Below are 19,363 nucleotides of genomic sequence, written 5' to 3'. Positions count from 1 at the left end.
GACAAGACGGGACCGGATAGGAGAGTGGTAAGTGATGAAGAATGGAAGAAGAATGATGGCGATGGTGGTGATGATGATGATGATGATGGCGATGAAGAATGCAGCGGTGGCCAGACTGCATGTACATACGCCAAGAGCACTGACCACCTTCCTCGGTTTCCCCGCCCATGCCGCCCAGCGCCGAAAGCGCGCGTCTTGGACCCTGATTGCTGGATGCGCTCACGCAAAAGAAGGCGGTGTAGAGCCTGTCCCAGGCACAGCTTTTTCCATCTCTCTCCCTTTTCTCCTCATCTCCGTACGATCTCGTGTCTCTGTCATGTATGATCCTGGTTGTCGCCGGTAAGCGCGGCAGGAGAAGAATTCACTAGTTTCTGATATCCAGGAGCCCATGTTGTAAATTGTAGAATGCGATGGCTGGCCCCGATACCTCAACGCCACAAGTTGTCCGCCATCTCTGTCTCTTTCAGCTCTCAGATCTCACAGCAGTACTGCGCATCCATGCTCATGCCAGCGATGCCAGCGGATCAGCGGAACATGGAAACGCACGCGAGAGCCACGCGATAACCATGCGCGCGCCATGAGGGTTGAATTGGACCCGCCAAGTAGCCCGCATGTGCCATCTGACAGGCACCTCCCTCGCAAGCCACCACCCACAAGTCACACCTCTCTCCATATCCGTCTTACTATCCAGGCGATCACCTTCATCACACTTCCTATTCTCTTCCATCACCTCGTCCCATCTCTCAAATTCTACTCTCATCTCCCTCCCTCTCAGCGACCTCACACCGGCCACCAACTCGATTGATCCCCCGCGACACCCGCGACCCCGCCAAACAGCGGCTGGTTCACCGTTACTCCCCGAGAACCCAATCCACAGCACACGCATCCCATCTATTCCCCATCATCCCACTATGTCTAGATACTACACTCACGGTGCTGGCAGGCCAGCTTCTCCAGACGAGGTCGAGTTCGCCGATCGCGTTGGTCCGTCATCCTTTGTCGGTGGTCCACGGCGCGGCCATGCAAACGAGATGCGACCCATGCGCAATGGGCAGTATCAGGCTCCAACCGAGCAACGCGAGCCGAGCTTTGACGTCCGCGCCGACTTTGACGGCAGCGGACCACGGTGGAGCGAGATGTACGGTGTGGCCAAGCAGGAGACGTGAGTATGGAATGAAGCGGGTGCGACAAGCGCACAGCGCTTTAGCTCGATCGCATCCAGGCTTCTTCCCCCGCTGGGATTGTGCTCTGTGCTGATCGCAGGTACCGCCCCGTGTATGACCACCACGAAGCTGTAGGCAGCGTTGGTCACCTTATGCCCAAACAAGATCAATACAATGACCCCGAAATGGTGACCGTGCCGGTGCTTGGTGCCGAGTAAGTCTGCTTATGCCCGCGCGTCTAGGCCCGGCTGAACCTCCCAGGTGGACCAAGGACGAACTGCACGGCCAGTCTCGCCGAGGCAAGGCTGAGGCAAAGGCGGACAAGCGCAAGACGAACTGGAAGGCATGGAATCGCGACCAGCGCGGATGCTGTGGCTGCGCGTGGATGACCCGTACTGTCTTCGTCTTCATTGCCTTCTTCTTCATCGCCGCCCTCATCGTCACACTCTACTTTGTCATTCCTCGTGCCGTCGAATTCCAGTGGTACGCAGACCAGCCATTTGTCAACACAACCGATCCGTACTTTGCGCGCACGCCAGCCAACTTCACCTTTGGCGCCAACTTGCAGCTCATGGCCGATTCGAGCGCAAGCTATGTTCCGGTGCAGTTCTCAAACGCCGAGGCCAAGGTCCTCGACGTTGACACGGGTGTCGTTATTGCGAACGGCAAGCTTGGCAGGTACAAGCTGAAGAAGGGCAAGAACATCCCCGTCTCGTTCCCCGTTACTTTCGCCTTTGCCGCCGTCAACGACACGGACCCAACTTGGGCCAACATGTACAACGGGTGCAAGCATCTGTTCCGGAACCAGGAGCGGCAGTCCATGAAGTTCCGCCTCGAGGTGAAGCAGTTCATCGTGGGCATGGTGCCCAAGCCAATCTCGACGTCGTCGCTGCTCGGCATCACCTGTCCGTTCGAGCTCCCAGCCAACGGCGTATAATGCTGCTTCGCTTCATCGAGCAGCGGGACGATTTTCTCCACGCGTAGTGCGATCGACACTCTCACCTAGCTTACGCGCTTTGCTGGCACACCCGTTTGCTCCCGTATCGGCCAATGGCAGTAAATCATGGACTCTTGTAGCCTCTGTACGTTCATCTGCACATCAGCATAATGATAGATTGTCGGAACGGGCTCCTTCGAAGGGGAAAAGGGAGAGGGGCGCAGCGCATGGGATAAATGGCACTGTGACCGGGCCCCCGTCGTCGGGAGCGGCACACTCAGCAACTTCCCACCAGCCAGCAGTCAGCAAGGGCAGTCACGAAGGGAGTCTTGTGGCTCGATGCAGTTCCGATACGGGGGCGGCTAGATGGTCACCCCAACCAATTTACATCTGGTGAGAATCTCATTCTTTCAAAAAGGCATTGAGCCATCGAGGCAGGCTGCAGGCTGCAGGCAGCTTGGTCACCTCCACGAGGATTGAAACTCAAGAGATCGCTGCGGGGCGAGCGCGACGTGTGCGGCGTGCGCGGCCATGCAGAACTCGGAATCCTCAAACATGCAACTCAGCCATGCAGCCATGACAGCCATGACAGTTACTCCACCCGCTCCAGATTTCCGTCACCTCGGTCCTCATGCTCTGGGGGGTCTACTCATTCTACCCAGCCGATCAGCGTTGCGACCTTCCTCGCTTTCACTTTCCTTCCTTCATCTCTATTAGCTCTCTTTCTCTTTTTCCCTCCATTGCTCCTACTCAACAGCACACGTCCTCACCCAGTCTCCTACCGCCACTCGCCATCCAATCATCAAGGCTCACCATGACCATCCCCGACGACGGCGAGTTGCCTCTCGTCAAGCAAGCTGACCCTAGATCTCCGAGACGCGTTGCGACCGCCTCTCCTACCTTGCCTTCTACCCGGCCTATCTCCTTACCGCTCCGCTTTCACTTTCCTCCGTCCCCCGATGGGCATCCTCACTTGGCTCGCCATACCTCTTAAGTCGCTCTGGCTACTCACCGTCCCCGCCACCGCCAGCGTTCGCATGCTCTACCGCGTCATTAGCATCGGCGTTTTCCCCTGCAAATCGGTGTTCTCATCCAGATCTCGCCCCAAACAACAGCCTCCTCCATCCGTCACTGGCCGGGTACTCGCTGTTAAGCTCCGAAAGTCCCGTAAGTCGAGGGCATCGCCGTTGCTAATAGATGTAATCGAGGTGGGGCTGACCGCAGAGTTGTCTTCCTTCACGGCCGCGCCTCCCCCGTGCGACTCTGCTATCATTCCTCCCGGCGCCAGTGCCCGAACTGCAACCGAAGCCTGGAACTCCGACGGTCGCCCTTGTTCGCAATGTGGGGGGCCTCACAGTGAGCAGTCGCTTGATTGCGCTGACCCCTGCAGTCTTCTATACTCTCAAAATCAATCGCGTGAACGTCATGGCTGCTCAACGGTCATGGGAGTGTATACTTTCACGGTTACGCAACTCTACGAACGGCGAGATTGACGACGCTTTTATCAGTCAGCTTGTCGCCCACACCGAGACTCTCAAGGATCACTTGTACGTTTACGGCGATATATACGCTATGATGTCGGCTGTGAAGACGGCCAATCGCCTGTACCTTGCTCAGCAAGAAAGCGCTCTCGAGACGTTGCTTGAGGCGGAGGCACATGCTGTTCAGTCTGCCGCCGAGCAGGAGCTGGAGATGGCCGCCTTAGTCAACGCCTATCGCGCTTTTCGTCAGAAGCACGCCGCGTTCAACTCGCTCTCGCAGCCATCTTCGCCGAGTCCATCTCAGAACCTGGGTACACCGAACTCGCCCACCCCCGCCCCAGCCTTTGCTGGTCTCGGCCACACTCTAACTATTGCCTCTCCCTCCGGCGGTATTGGCGATGACGACCTCCTTCTTACCTCTGTCGTTAATGGGCGCACCATGACAGTTACCGAGGCCATCACCGAGTTCAAAACTGTCAACGCCGAGGCCGCCGCCCGCCACCGGGTCTCCACTTGCGCAAGGTACGGCACTGCCCAGTTGCGCATGATAGTGCGTGAGGCAGACATCGATCTGACGATCGTCTTGGCCCTCCTCGACCTGTGCAAAGGCTTAGAAAAGCCGGCCTTATCGTGTCTTGAGGAAGCGCGCCTTCGGAGGCCTCATCTCTTCTCCTCTGACGACCTCGACCTCGATCCTGGGGCACGTTCATTCTCCGACATCACCGCGGCCATGGCTACCTACCTGGGGACTGTCCAGGCCAGGAAGGTCCCATTCCCATAGCTCGAGCCAGTAGGTAGTCGTCTGTGGTCCCCAGCTTTGCATGGAGACAGTTTTCTGCGGTTCAATCACTTACAGTTTTCGGTGAACGGGAGCGCTGATCGGGATGGGTGGTCTGTGATCTGTGAGGCGACGGTGATGGGATCAGTGCATGTGCATTTCCGAGACGTCGAAGGACTCAGGGTGCAAGCTGTGTGCATGCGTGGGGCTTGGAAAGAATGAGATGCACCTGTACGGCCCTATCAGGCCTAGCATGGCATCCAAATCACGCCCCTCCACCAACTTCTGCGAGGTAAGTTCGACGAGGACAAGGTGAGGGTATGCATGGCACCCTCCTTCTTATGGCCCTCATCGGGTGCTGTGGAGTGTTGGCTCATAACTGCACTACAGGACAAACTGCGAGCATCAGCTCCTACACGTCCTGCACCAGCCAAGCCAGCCAGCGACTCACCTTGCCCGGATTCAGGATGCCCTTAGGATCAAACAGGCCTTTGATGCGCCTCATGAGGTCGATGGAAACGCCAGTCTGCGAGTAGCCGATGTATGGTGCCTTCATGACTCCCAGGCCGTGTTCGGCTGAGATGGACCCGCCGCGCCGAGCTGCGTCAACGCGGACACTGCTTGGACTTACCGACAATCTCATACACAAACGGCTCAATGTCGCGCTTGTTCTCGTCTGAAAATTCATCGGCAATGACATTCAAGTGAAGGTTACCTGCGTCAGCTCTTGCCAACTTGTGACTCACCGTCACCCATGTGCCCGAAGCCTGCGACGCCGCGGATTCGTCCATCTCGAAGACCATCGTGTAGATGCGCGCGCATCTCCTCCACTACGGCGTACATCTCATTAACAGGGATCGAGAGGTCGTACTTGTACGCGGCGCCGACGGCGGAGCATGCAGCCGGAATGCCCTCACGGAGAGCCCAGAGACCTGCGAACTGTGTCTCGTCCTGCGCTACCACGCCGTCGAGCACATGACCCTCTTCCATCAGGTGGGTGATGAAGGCGCCAAGACGTTCCTCGTCGTGCTCAGGATTACTCCCACCCATCTCGACGAGGCAATAGAACTCGCCCTCCGTCTCGAAAAGACGTCGGCTGCTGGTCTGATGCGCGCGCACATAGGCATACGACGGCGCATCCCAAACCTCGAACGCCGAGAGCGTCTCTCCCAGCATCAGCCGCGCGTCCGCGTACACCTGCTGCACAGCTTCATACGAGCTGGCGGAGAATACGGCAACACGCAGCGCTGCCGGACGACGCGGGCACTGGATCGCGATCCCTGTGATGACGCCCAGCGTGCCCTCAGACCCGATGAATAGCTGCTTGATGTCAAAGCCTGGGGTCAGCAGGATCAACACTGTCGCGCACCCGTGTTATCCTTCCGCAAGGTTTTAAGGCCGTTCCATATCGTCCCGTCGGCCAGGACGGCCTCAAGACCGACAACGCTGCCTCGCAGGCTGCCATAGCGTAGGAGTCGAAGACCGCCAGCATTGGTCGCGACGTTGCCCCCGATGTGGCATGAACCCTTTGCCCCAAGGTCGAGGGGAAAGATGTACCCGCGCTCGGCGAGATAGGCGTCTGCCGCCTCTAGAATGAGCCCGGCGTCTGCGACCAGGATCCCCGAAACAGGATCAAAGGAGCGGACGCGACTCATGCTGCCGAGCGAGAGCACAACCTCCTCGCCAAGCGGAACAGACCCGCCTGTTGTCAGCAGCGCGACCATGAGACCTACCGACTAGCCCGGTGTTACCGCCCTGCGGCACAACCGGAAGATTGTGTGCACCGCAGTACTGCATGACAGCCGAAACCTCCTGCACAGAGCGCGGCTTGACAACAACAGCACTACGCCCGCGGTACTTGCGCATCCAGTCGGTGTTGAAGGCCTCAAGATCAGACTCGTCCGCGCTTCCGTCCAGCGTCGAAAGCGTGGAGGGAGCGAGCGCACGAAGACGCGCGACATCCTCTGCTGTCGGGGAGGAGAAGGAGCGTGTTGCGAAAGCATGGGATGGCCGGCGGACTGCCGCGCGTGCAAGGATACGTGAGATCATGACGTGGTTGGAGATGGGTGTCCAAGACTTCAAGAATCATGAAGAGTGAAATGCAATGAGTGGTCGGGCATCACCGGTCCCGGTTATGGGCGCCTACCAACCGGCACGGCGTGGTTGGGGGATTGCGGGGCCCTCCAATCATGTGGGTTCCATAGCTTCTTGTGCAGCTTGCAGGCATTGCAGTAGAATGTGAGATGCACGCTTGCTGAGGCGACAGCCGTTGATGCACGCATCCGTCAAACCGTCGGGCCGTTGAGTTGCAGTCTGTAGTTGAGTGCGGCACGTACCATTCAACTTCCACTTCCGGTTTCACGCATGGCGCAAAGGGTCATGTTTGGTTCCATTATGAAACTCCTTCCCTCATTCTCGCCTCTCTTCCGACCTACGTCTGCGTTCACCATCTTCCGCCCCTCCACGACTACCATCTCTTACGATCCCTCACCCTCAAGCTGCGACGACGATCCTCCACGCAGCCCATCAACGGTCTTCAACTTACATGTATAGCAAGCGGCACTGCAAGAAAACGAGGATTTGGAAGTTTGATGGTGCGGCAAAGTACCAAACGATTGACCATGGTGGCGTCCCGACCCAGTGAGGCTCTGCAACGACGTCAACATACCTCTACTGCGTTCAGTTCGATATTAGCCCTAGCGACTGCCTTTACTCACGGCCTCCCCTTCAGATACGTGGAGCTGCGGCAGCCGCGTGCCCCGACGCCGGTCGTCACTCCGCACCGCCTTCGTCCGGGGCACAATTGTCAAACGCCAGAAGGAGCACCAGTTTCCGAGCACGGGTCATCATTCACGAGCCAGTATGTGCTGAATCCAAGGGTACCTTCCACGGCGCGCTGCGTCACCCGCCCTCGCAACGCAGGTCTCCCTATATCCCCAAAAGGGCTCCACGCCGCTGGCGGACATCCAGACCTTCCACTATCCATCAGCCGGACATGTTCCTCGACTCGTCTGAGTTTTGTATTGTATTGCACTTGTACGTCCCTCTGGGTGCTGCGCGCCCCTGACCTGCCAACAGACTACATCGTACCGCTGCCACCGCAGCTTACCGACGTTCACCCCCCTTGTCGTGCACCAAGGCTATGGTATCTTCGATCTACAGCAACTCCCATTCAGCAGCGCTTGCAGCCGAAGCCTGTAACTTGATCGACCTTGAATGCCGAGGCCAACTACCCAGACAAGCCGGCCAACTACCCAGACAAGCCTTTACTGTCCACATGGATGCGCGCATCACTAACGAGTGGATAAAAGGCGACATGTCTCGCTGCATCATGCAACGAGTTGAGATTGGCGCCGTGCCTTCCAAGTTGGCATCTCGCCCGCCGCTGTCAAGAACACGCATCCCAGGGTAGATAGAGAGATTGCGCCGCCCGGGCTCATGCGACTTCCTTCCGCCCCAGATGCAGAGAAGTATTGTAGATGCACCCGTCCAGACGTCCATGTAACGCGTGTCAACCATTTCTCATCTACTTCGCCTCGTTCTTCACCCTCCGCCGACCGAAGATTGGAGCCGAGGGAGACACAGAATCTCCAATGTTGGACCCTAAGTTGATGCAGCTGGTCGAGCAAAAGACCCAGCAGCGCGCGTCCTGGAGTGACAACAATACGTGGGGGAAAGCGCCAGGGAGGCTCTCTTGGTTCGTATGAGTGGCTTACGTGCCATTCACAAGCACCACCGCATACGTGAGTTTCCCAAGTAGTGTTTAATCACCAGTGAAGATCTGGCTATTTGGTAGGGTGCTCGACGCCAAGATGAGAATAACTCATGCATTCTCCTATCAGACCCAATACTGCCGAAGTCAGAGATCCCGATCTCACATGGTTGACAACATCGAACGCTCATCCCTTGTCGTTCGTCCCTCTTGGCTTTTTAACCTTCTACCGGTGTGGGTCGTGCAGAGTGATTTCGGTTAGTCGTGTAGTTCTGAGCTGTACTGTACAGCTGTGCAGCTCTTGCGCCACGAGACATGTTGTGGATTTCCAAACTGTCAGGGATTCGCCCACGTGAGGGAACACGTGACTGTACTCACCTCTGTTTATGCACTGCCACCAACCAAAACATGCCGTCCTTCCCACTTCCCACTCACTCACCCATACACATCCACTCCATCATGCCCAACAAACCTCGCCTTTCCAATGAGAGCGACTCTACCCAAACCTCGCGCTCAAACAGCTGCGGTAGCGGCAGCGACGGCAGCAACAGCAGCGACAACAGCGCCTCCCACGATCTATCTCTCGGCGGCGACGGTGTGCATTCCGCTGACACCTCCGTCTCGTCGGTGTCTAGCGACTGGACGCCATTCCCATTTCCCCGCACAGAGTACCCGTACAGCTCGACGCCTCGCTGGCCTCTTTGCGCCTCTGACGAGAGGGACCGCTACTCGCGGGCGGTATGGGCGGCGCGTCTTGCCTCGGTCGAGTGGCGAGAGACCGCCCAGAGCAATCCTGAGGCCCTCGTCTCACTTAACCTCTTTGCGTGCGCTGTTCTCGACTCGGCTCTGGACCGGTGCGCATTCTTTCTTACCCTCTGAGCTGACATTGAGCATGTACAAGGCGCGTACGGACCCTTGGCCCCCCTTCGACACCGCCACGGACGACGAGTACTTGCTGAGGATGTACAAGCGCCCCAAGAGCGAGCTTCCGTTCGCTGGATGGTTGCGACTTATAGACGTTTACATCGAGAAGGCGTATGATGCGGTGAGTACTTCGAGATACACAATCCTACGCACTTCGTACTTAAACCCTCTTAGGCCGTCAAAGCCCTTCCCGACGCCGCTGCAGACAAGGCCCCGCCCCTCCATGGCCCAGTGCGCGGGCTGTGTCGTTGGACCCTTGTGCATCGATGGAGGCCCATCGCCGACTCCTTCAACCCCCCGAGTTACCGCGATGAGCAGAATCTTCCGCCTGCCCCCAGCCTACAGATCTTGGGCCCATACGACCCACTCTTCTCGGAGGCGAACACAGCCCGCGTCCAGGCGTGGCACGCCAAGGCGGTTGAAGAGGAGACGGCGGATTGGGAGCGTGTTTACGGCAACCCCCGGCCGACGATCGCCAGCGTGGCCAACATGATTTCTGATGAGACTGAGTTGAATGACGAAGACAGCTCAAGCTTGGACGAGGAAGAATGGGAAGCCGTGACTAATCCGAAGGAGCCCTCGTCCAATCCTGCTCCACGGTACATCTCATGGCGCGAGTATGAGATCATGCTGGCGGAGGGGCAGTCGGACGCCTGGGCACCCTCGTAGTTGTCATTGACGCGTTGTTTGTTTGTATTGCTGGACATAGCATTAAGACACGAGCCTTGCCCTTGCGTGGCACGAGATGCAATATTGGAGGACCCACGCGTCATGCAAGCTGCAACCTTGCGCCCCCGCTGCGCCCCGCCTGTTGCGATTTGTTTGAATTGTTTGGCGCCCTATCCTTCCTTCGCATGCGCAGCTTTGGTTTTGCAACCACAATGTCTTCCTATGCGCCCTCCGGATCCTCTCTCCCCACCCCCGCCATGATCAGCCGGGTCCTCGCCGAGATCAGAGGGCACGAGCCACCCCCGCTCACGGCCATTAGACGCCGGCAAAGACGATACATCCACAAGTCTCTCGTCGTCGACGCCCTGGCGCGCCGAGATGTGGAACTTCTCCCTCTCCCCCAGCGAGAGGTGGATCTCATCGTCGAAGATCTTGCCCGCGCGACGCCCGCGACCTTCTCTCCGCCGCGCACGACGCACATCGAAGCGCAGCACGAGTACGACGTCGTCGCACGTTTCTTATGTGAGTCTGGTCATTGCTATTTTTTCCAGGCTCTGTGCGGAGCTGACTGTGCAGCTGACTATGGCACCTTCCTTGAGCAGGCCTGTCAAGGTTCCGACCATCAAGAGGACATGCGCCCTTATATCCACGCCGAGCTGCATTCCGGAACCAACCGTTCAAGGAGCGATATCGTATTGGCACTCGACTCGCTAAGCTACCCATCTCGACGGGTGTGGTTGGCCAGCTGTGAGTTCAAATACGAGTCGGTATTACCCGATGAAGGGCTCGACCGCCTGTGGGAGGCGGCCCAGACATCCCGTTTCAAGCTCCGCCGCGTCATGAGGATCAAGCGCAAGAAGGGGCAGCCGAATCAGCTTATCATGGTTCCGGATGTTGCGCTTGCGGATCATGTGTGGCACGCCCCATTGGAGACTTCCACGGCGGCGGGCATTGCGCTTGAGAGCGTACTATATCCCTACCATGCCAGCCTTTCGGAAGCGGATGCCCCAAGAGCGACCTGGGCACTTCTGACCAACGGGTCGCGTACGGTTATTGTCGGCCTTGAGCTCATGGACGGTCGCTGCAAGCTGATGGTCTCTAGACCGTTTGGCCCGAGGTTCAACTCCTTCCCCCACCCAGCCTTGGCAGCTGTCCGTTCAACAGCTTCGACCATTCGAGTTCAGGAAGCGGGGACCTCTCAACCCGTTGTTGTCGAGGCACAGCCTCGCACCGTCGATAACTCGGAAACGCGACTGAGTCTTCCAGTGGCACTCCTTGCTATTGCGCATCGCTACCTGTTCATCTCGCGCGGAGTTATGGCCTACGATGGCGAAGCCGGCGCGCCTACCCAGTAACTTGTTGAGGCGTGCTTCCAGGGTCCTCGCCTGCCGCTTCTCTTGCTTGTGCCATTTCGACCCGTCCTCTTCCCTCTCTTCCTCGTGAGCCCGCCACGGAGCAGCTGCAACTCAACCGCCCGCTATTCCACACAGGAAGCATCCCTGGCACCCGCAACAGCCATCGGCGGGCCCAACAACCCGGCGCTCCTCCATGGATACCGACTGTAAGCCCCCGAACGGGTCTCAGTGAGCACAGCGCCGTTCCAGCACACCTCACCAATTGGTCTGGCGTCGAGCTGACGTTTAAGCACTACGAGGTATATACCCGTCTCCTCCCACCTCTCTAGCCCTGCTTCACCCTCTCGCTCTGCCATGCATGTGTATCGATAGGTCACTTGATGTGTTTCCTTCATGAATTCCCATTTTTCTACTAGCATGAGCTCTCGGTGTTCATGGCCAAATCACACATGTCACCATTGTGCCCGAATGTGATGCATTTAGCTGATGTAGCAATGCCATCAGAGCCAATAGCCCTAATGCAATGGGACCGATCTGAACTGCTTGAAACGGTTAACCGGTGTATGAGAGATCGTGTCGTTCACCCGGTGACGTGGATGCCCCGGGAATGCAGCGCTCCTTCCTTCTTCCGTTCCTCCTTCAGCCACAGTTGCCACTCGCCTCCAATGACTCTGGCACTCATCGCGTTGCATGTTATAACGACGCGCAGCATGATGACTGATATTAACTGGTGCTGAGATGATGCTGAACTGCAGACCACTCAAGTTCTCCGCCACCGAAAGGTGGACAAGTTCCTTCGCACTCAAGCGGGGAGGCAACTGAGCGTAGTAGCGTGGATGTAGAACGAGAACGATTGAGCCAGCACTTAAGCCTGCCGGCTAACATCCACGCAACCACCTTCCTTGCTCCAACTGACACTGGCCTCTGGATGAACAACTCACTTTGTCTTCACTATCTTCTTCGTCTCTCACTTACTTCTCCTCACTCATCTGCTTTCCCCCTCACGCCCCACTCTCGTCGCTCTTTGAACCGTTCTGAAGGCACTCGGCTTCATTCCCACTCCCTCCATCACTCAACCAGATTGATCCTCCTTGCGGATACTTCGAGAAAGTCAGCAACGTCCTGAATTACAGCTCGACAACTCGCTGGTCTCGCTGGTTGCCGATTTGCCACGCTTGTTGGCCGTACCTTCGTCACAGACTCGAGCAACATCCACCATGAGCCGATCCCCGGAACAAGAACACGCTCACATCTTTACCGATGCGACGTTTCTCAACAACGACAGTGAACACTGTAAGCGTCTGTTGCATCTCGGCCACCTTGACTTATGAAAGCTCGCTCGATCTCCTCCCGCTCGTCTTATTCAGTCTCGTCTCTCGCGTGTCTCTCGACTCCTTCCCTCCTGCACAATGTCTCAGCGGGGACCGGCTTACCGAATGTGAGGAGGACAGGGGACTCCCTCAGTCAAGGCAGCTCTGACAGCCTCCATGCTTGTGAGGAGGCTACTCCTGGTGACTTGGACCTTGAGGATGACAACGCTGACCGCAGCCAAGGAATATCCCAAGCTGACGACCGGTGTGGCCAGACCACCTGCTGATCGAGACTCTCTGTCGCTTGCCAGCAGCACGGCCACTCCACCCACCCTCAAGCATGATTCGCTTTCCTGCTTCCCGATACGTCTCCCTTCCTTATCCCTCAATCTCCCTCAACAGCCCGAACCTCATGAAGCCGGCACCTTCCACTTCTTCGGGTTTCAGTTCGATACTCTGTGGCCAGGCCCGTGGGTTATAGAGTACCGTCGGCGGCAGGCCATTGACGAGTACAACACGAGATGGCTCGACTTTACATATGGTACGTCCCCTGCACTCCATGTTATGACATCAGCGCTCAACAATCTCTACCACACATCCTCTATTAGCGTTGTCGCGGACGCCTGCAGCATGTGGTCGACCCAGCTCAAGCTCATTTGTGACACGCCCAGCCTTCTGAGTCAGCCTTTCGTCAACACTATTGTCTGCAACCTTACCGCCGCATACGCCCTCTTCGCCGCCAGAGAGAATGCAGATGGATTCGTCGAAGTGCTCTTCACATCGGTGGAGCGCCGCATCGTCGAGTCCCTTCTTCACATTCATTGCGAAACTGACCTGGAGGTCTCGTGCGACGTCATGAGCTACTGTTTACCCATCTGGAAAACGTACGAAGTGGATCGAAAAGGTGTTCATGTGAGGGAGGCGTGTACTTAGAGCACAGGTGTTCTGTAAATTGCAGAAATTTCGTTCTTTATGTGATCGCATACGAGCAGTCGATCAGTCAAGTAGATACAGGTTATACATGGGGTGTAGCAATGCGGTTCAAGCACAGTGTGGCGATCTGGCAAGCGGGCAAAATCCCGTGACCTGAGCCGTCGCTTTGTGATCGCTGTATGACCGCCGCATTCCTGTTGACCCCCGCACGTAGCACCTATCTGCAATGCAGTACCATGCCCCGCTCTCAATTGCCCTCCCCACGCGCCCCAAGTCGGGGCAGCCGACCTCGGCTCACCTCGTCACCGGCCGTCCTCGACTTGGGCTATCCTGGGTACGTAATCGAATGCCGCAACTCGCAGACAATGGAAGCAAATGAGGCATGTACGAGCTAAAGAGGCACAACCTGGAATGCCAATGTACCCTGTCCTGTGGAGCTCTGTGGACTTGTGACTTCCAACTGCGAGCTACATGCGGCAATGCTGCGCCAGCGGGTGCCTTCATCTTCATACTCTGAGGGAGGTCGTCTGCAGCAGTCACCTGCCCCAAAATGAACTGTAACCTTGTCAACCTGCTGTCCTTCACACTGTCGAATGACAAATTAGCACATTGGAAATGTGTGACGGTGGGAAGCCAGTGCGTAACATTCCCGCACTTGTATTCTCTATACATGCCACCCCATTATGGCGTCTATATAAAGGTGGCTCGGAAACCCCAACTACCCATCGATTCATCACTTATACTTGTCATGGCCCGGTCTACCGACCCATGACCTTCAGCGGAGATCCCCGTATGTCCGTCACCGTACACACGGAGATCACCCGTATCTCCTCTACCTCCACTTCCCCGCTCGACCGATACTCGTCCGACCACTCCGCTCGGAAGCGGGTCGACCTACGTCGACCCTCGTCGGACATACGGTCCACCTCGTCTGTCGACCAACCGGCTGACCGCCTCGGTCGACTCCTCGACCTTGCAACAACCGTCGGTCGACCTACTCGTCCGACACTCGGCCGACCAATCGGGCCCCCGCCTATAGTTGCCTATATAAGACTTGTAGCCCGACCGGTCACCCGTGTCGATTCTGTTATCCTTGTGATTCCACTGTTCTTCCGAGGGTTGCCCGAATAGCAGCATCGGTCAACCCCCGTGCGTTCTCCCCCTAACTCCGCCTCCGCTTCCCGTTCGGACTTCGTACTTCGCCGGTCCCGTCACCCCGTACGACGGGCCCTTACAGAATAACAGAATCGACCCCGAACCTCGAAGCAACTGGTCGCCGAACCCTTCGTTCTGGTAACCAGTACCCCACTCAACCTTTACCATCGTTGCGTCGAACGAGGCACAGCGACATGTCGAACCCGACACCGGTTCCTCCCCCTACGGGGGACCCGCCGGTACCGACACCTGGACCAGAAGACTCGCCCCCATCGTCGCCCGACACCTCGGGTTCCCGGGGCGCGCCTCCAACTCTACCCAACCCGCCTGTAGCCCCGCTCGACACGCAAACCTTGGTCAACCAACAGGTCGCTCAGGTATTGGCAAACCTGCTCGCGACCCAGAGTCGCCAGACTACCCCCGGGAACTACGATGGGGGTCAGACGCGCGAACTCGAGGCAAAGGTTAAAGACCCCGAGGAGTTCAACGGAACGCGCTCAAAGTTCCGGACATTCATCCGGGGTTGCCAAAGTGTTTTCGAAGGTCAGCCGAGACGCTACTCGACCGACCGAGCGAAAATCTACTACATGGGTTCCCGCCTGACCGGGCCCCCGCAAGCATGGTGGTCCTCCCTCCTTGAAAAGGAAGACGATGACCGACCAGACTACTTCAAAGAGTACAAAGAGTTCGTCAGGGAGCTTGAGAGACGCTACGGCGACCCGGACTGGAAGTCCCGACTGGAACGCGAGTTACTCGCCTTCCGTATGCGGGGTTCCGCCGCCGGTTACGTCTCTGAGTTCTGCCGTATGGTGGACGAGTTGCGATGGGACGTCGAATCCGCACCAGTCGGCGCCCTGTTCTATCACAACCTCTCCCCCACCATCAAGGACGAGCTGGTACACACCCACCGCCCTCGCGATCTCCCGGTCACCCAGCTAATGGACTTGGCTATCCATTTGGACACCCGCTTGTACACCCGTAACCAGGAAAGACGAGCAGAAGGAGGCCACTCCTCGAGTAGCCGCCCCCGCGAGGATCCATCCCGAACTTCAACCCGACCGGCCAATTCCGGCCGCTCATCCACCCCGGCACCGACAACGTCCCTGCCGGGTACCCGAGGGGACCCCAACTACAAAGGACCTAACGGCCGCGATAACAAATACCGCGGGTTCACCCTATCGTCCGACCATAAGGTCCCCGAATCGGAGATCAAACTACGAGACCAATACCGCGAGTGCCGCCGCTGTGGCAGCCCGAAGCACCAGGCCGACAGTTGTCCGACGGTAAAAGCACGGGGCACCGCCTAGCCGGTGCCGCCGATTCTCCCGAGCAACTGCTCCCAGGGTCTGACGCCCGTGGCTTGTTCCTCGGCTCCGTCTCCTCGTCGTCTCAAAGGTCTCCCCCCTCTCCCGAAGGGCTGCATCACCCCGCCCCTCGGATAGAGATCCCCGTTCAACTCCGCCCCGCTTCGGGGGGCACACCACGTGAGTTCGTCGAAGTTTCGGCACTGCTAGATAGCGGCGCCGACATCAACTTCATCGACCGCGACTTCCTCATCCTGCAGGGCATTACGCCCACCAAACTACGACACCCACTACCGGTAACCCTGGCGGACGGCCTTCGGTCGACCACCTCGGTTACCCACTTCATCAAGCTAACACTCCGGTTCGACCGCTTCGAAGAAACTATCACTTTTGGAGTTTTTCCCCTGCGGTCTCAGCCGATCATCCTGGGGATGCCTTGGTTCCACAAGTTCGAACCAGAAGTGTCTTGGCGACAGGGCAAGGTACTCTCTTACCCATTCGCACCCACGTTGGAGAACCCAATCAGTGGGACCCCCGACATCAAGTTCATCTCCGCCGCGGCCTTCAAGGACGAGGCGAAGAAGGGGGCCATCGGTGTCTTCCTCGGAGCACTGTCCGTCCGCAGTGATGCGGCCACCGTCGGATCGGACGACCGCCCACTTACCGGCCTGGACCACGTTCCCAGAGAATTCCACGACTTCGCCGACGTGTTCTCGGACGACCCGAAGCACGCTCTGCCTCCACACCGTCCGTTCGATCACCGTATTCCCCTTGAACCAGGCACCACGCCACCTTTCGGACCCATCTACAAGCTCTCGCCAGTCGAGATGGCAACCCTGCACGACTACATCCAAGACTCACTAGCGTCCGGAATCATTCGGCCTTCCGAGTCCCCCGCAGGGGCACCCATCCTGTTCGTCAAGAAGAAGGACGGTTCTCTCCGGCTGTGCGTCGACTATAGAGGACTAAACAAAGTCACCTGAAAGAACCGGTACCCCCTACCGCTGATCCCCGAGCTATTGGATCGGTTGGGGGCTGCCAAGATCTTCTCCAAGATCGACCTCCGCAACGCCTACCACCAGATTCGGATTGCCAAAGGTGACGAGTGGAAGACAGCTTTTAGGACCCGTTACGGCCTGTTTGAATACCTCGTCATGCCGTTCGGTCTCACCAATGCTCCCGCCTCGTTCCAGAATTTGGTTAACCGCATCTTTGCGGACATGCTTGATCAACACGTCATCGCCTACCTTGATGACATACTCATCTACTCCGCCAACGAGGCCGACCATAAGAAACACATTCGTGCCGTCCTCGGGCGATTAAGAAGCAACAATCTCTTCGCTCGACCAGAGAAATGCGACTTCTTCGCCACATCCATCGATTTCCTCGGCTACATCGTGTCGGCCGACGGCATCAGTATGGACCCGGCGAAAGTCAAGGCCATCGAGGGTTGGCCTGTCCCGACGGTGTTACGACACGTCCAGGCCTTCCTGGGATTTTGCAATTTCTACCGACAGTTCATTAAAGCGTACTCCATCATCGCAGCAGCGCTCACCGACCTCACAAAGGGAGACGGTTCATTCAAATGGACCCCCGAGGCCAACAAAGCGTTCCTCGACCTTAAAGCCGCTTTTCGGTCGGCAGATATTCTACAACACGCAGATCCGCGCCTTCAATTTATTCTGGAAACCGATGCGTCGGACTACGGCATGGGTGCCGTCCTCTCCCAACGCTTCCCTGACGGTATTCGACCGGTCGCCTTCTTCTCGAAGAAGTTCTCGCCGGCCGAGCTCAATTACACCGTCCACAACAAGGAACTCCTGGCGATCGTCTCATCGCTCATGTTTTGGCGATCATACCTCGAGGGAGCCCAGCACCCAGTTCTTATTCTAAGCGACCATCAACCCCTGGTTTACTTCACAACTAAGCGCCTCCTTGATCCCCAACAAGCTCGGTGGAGCGTCGACCTTCAGCGTTTCGACTACGTCATTCAACACCGCCCGGGCTGCCTGTCTGGTAAACCCGACGCCCTCTCTAGGCGCGCCGACCATGAACTCACAGCGGCCGACCGGGAACACGACGTACGCTCCATCCTCCGCTTAACGGCGGCCACCACCACCGACCTACACATCGACTCCACAGCACTAGAGGCAATACGCCTCGCGCAGCAAACCGACAGTGATTGTCGGGCCCTGGCTGAGCGTGTGCGCACCGACACCAGACGCCCGGGGGAACAACGTTTTGTCCTCCACGCCGACGGTCTCGTTCGCCACCAGGACCAACTCTACGTGCCCGACGCGGGACGCCTCCGCCTCAGCATAGTAGAGGACCATCACAATCGCCCCCTAGCAGGTCATCCGGGACGACGCAGAACGTTCGCTTCGGTTCGCCGACACTTCTTCTGGGACGGCATCAAGGCTTTTGTCGACGATTTCGTCGCCTCATGCCTCATCTGCCAACGTTCGAAGTCTCGCCGGGCGAAGCCCACTGGACTGCTACGCCCCTTAGACGTACCATCTCGCCCATGGCGGACGGTTACCATGGACTTCATCGTACATCTGCCAACCTCCAACGGCTTTGACGCCATCTGCGTCATGGTTTGCCCTCTAACCAAAGGCGCCAAATTCGAGCCCTGCCTCACATCCACTAAAGCCCCCGACCTCGCGGAACTCTTTCTGCGCCGCGTCGTCGCACAGCACGGTGTCCCGGAGATGGTGGTAACCGACCGCGGTACACAATTCACCTCCGACTTCTGGCGCTCCCTAAGCGCCCGGGCGGGTACCGACCTTCGGTTCTCCACTGCACATCACCCTCGTACGGACGGCCAAACAGAAATCGTAAATCAATGGCTCGACCAATACCTCCGCATGTACACCTGCTACCAACAAGACGACTGGGCCGATTTCCTACCACTTGCCGAATTCGCATACAACTCCGCCTCTCACGCTTCCACCGGTATTTCACCCTTTTTCGCCCTCTACGGCTTCCACCCGCGCGGACCAGACGACGCCGTCGGCCGCGCGGACCTTCGCAAGGACGACCCACGGTTAGCCGACGCAAACGCTCACGCTCGCGCCGACCGGGTCGCCCAAATACACGCGTACCTACGCTCGCGCCTCACTCTCGCTAAGGAGCTCCAGAAGAAGTACTTCGACCGCAATCGCTCGGAGCCACCACCTTACAAGAAGGACGACTTTGTTTTAGTCGACACCGAGAACATCAACCTACGCCGCCCATCGGTGAAGCTCGCGCCTAGATACATCGGACCGTTCCAGATCATTAAACAGATCTCGCCGGTCAACTTCCAACTTGATCTTCCCCCATCGATCAAGATTCACCCCGTCCTCCACGTCGACGTTTTAAAGCCGGCGCCGACCTCGACAATACCAGGTCGTGTCCAAACTCCGCCGCCGCCCGACATCGTCGACGACACCGAGGAATGGGAAGTCCAGGAGATTCTCGACACCCGACGAGACGCCCGCCGCACGCGCGACCCTGTTAAATATCTCGTCCGGTGGACCGGATACAGCGATGACACGTGGGAACCTTACAAGCACCTCGCCAACGCGATGGACAAAGTCCACGCGTTCCACTGACGGTACCCTGACAAACCTCGCTCCAAGCACTACGTGCCGCCGGCCA

The 19,363-nt window shown here is 57.8% G+C and overlaps 6 protein-coding genes across 6 annotated transcripts; 5 read left to right on the top strand and 1 right to left on the bottom strand.

Annotated features, from left to right (window-relative positions):
- Window positions 1-1,040: 1,040 nt before the first annotated feature.
- Window positions 1,041-2,100, top strand: COLE_05509 (uncharacterized protein; the record flags this gene model as incomplete). The annotated part of the gene is made up of 3 exons (XM_018420578.1): window positions 1,041-1,162; window positions 1,303-1,377; window positions 1,425-2,100. 3 exons carry the CDS (start codon window positions 1,041-1,043, stop codon window positions 2,098-2,100), a joined length of 873 nt encoding a protein of 290 aa, XP_018275029.1.
- A 959-nt stretch (window positions 2,101-3,059) lies between these two features.
- COLE_05508 (uncharacterized protein) lies at window positions 3,060-4,362 on the top strand (the record flags this gene model as incomplete). The annotated part of the gene is made up of 3 exons (XM_018425648.1): window positions 3,060-3,267; window positions 3,325-3,432; window positions 3,491-4,362. The coding sequence occupies 3 exons, from the start codon at window positions 3,060-3,062 to the stop codon at window positions 4,360-4,362; spliced, it is 1,188 nt and encodes a 395-aa protein (XP_018275028.1).
- Window positions 4,363-4,771: 409 nt separating this feature from the next.
- COLE_05507 (uncharacterized protein) lies at window positions 4,772-6,408 on the bottom strand (the record flags this gene model as incomplete). The annotated part of the gene is made up of 5 exons (XM_018427063.2): window positions 4,772-4,959; window positions 4,991-5,074; window positions 5,106-5,696; window positions 5,729-6,061; window positions 6,093-6,408. The coding sequence occupies 5 exons, from the start codon at window positions 6,406-6,408 to the stop codon at window positions 4,772-4,774; spliced, it is 1,512 nt and encodes a 503-aa protein (XP_018275027.2).
- A 2,122-nt stretch (window positions 6,409-8,530) lies between these two features.
- COLE_05506 (uncharacterized protein) lies at window positions 8,531-9,664 on the top strand (the record flags this gene model as incomplete). The annotated part of the gene is made up of 3 exons (XM_018424634.2): window positions 8,531-8,925; window positions 8,963-9,116; window positions 9,170-9,664. The coding sequence occupies 3 exons, from the start codon at window positions 8,531-8,533 to the stop codon at window positions 9,662-9,664; spliced, it is 1,044 nt and encodes a 347-aa protein (XP_018275026.1).
- Window positions 9,665-9,876: 212 nt separating this feature from the next.
- On the top strand, window positions 9,877-11,019 carry COLE_05505 (uncharacterized protein; the record flags this gene model as incomplete). Its single annotated transcript, XM_018427062.1, has 2 exons — window positions 9,877-10,186; window positions 10,241-11,019. 2 exons carry the CDS (start codon window positions 9,877-9,879, stop codon window positions 11,017-11,019), a joined length of 1,089 nt encoding a protein of 362 aa, XP_018275025.1.
- A 3,011-nt stretch (window positions 11,020-14,030) lies between these two features.
- COLE_05504 (uncharacterized protein) lies at window positions 14,031-14,393 on the top strand (the record flags this gene model as incomplete). The annotated part of the gene is made up of 1 exon (XM_065626414.1): window positions 14,031-14,393. One exon carries the CDS (start codon window positions 14,031-14,033, stop codon window positions 14,391-14,393), a length of 363 nt encoding a protein of 120 aa, XP_065482355.1.
- Between the last annotated feature and the right edge of the window lie 4,970 nt (window positions 14,394-19,363).

This window comes from Cutaneotrichosporon oleaginosum (genome assembly GCF_008065305.1).
Source record: "Cutaneotrichosporon oleaginosum strain ATCC 20508 chromosome Unknown ATCC20508_contig04, whole genome shotgun sequence".
NCBI lineage: Eukaryota > Fungi > Basidiomycota > Tremellomycetes > Trichosporonales > Trichosporonaceae > Cutaneotrichosporon > Cutaneotrichosporon oleaginosum.
The sequence above is the reverse complement of the archived record's forward strand: the minus strand, read 5'-3'. Positions and strand labels throughout refer to the sequence as shown.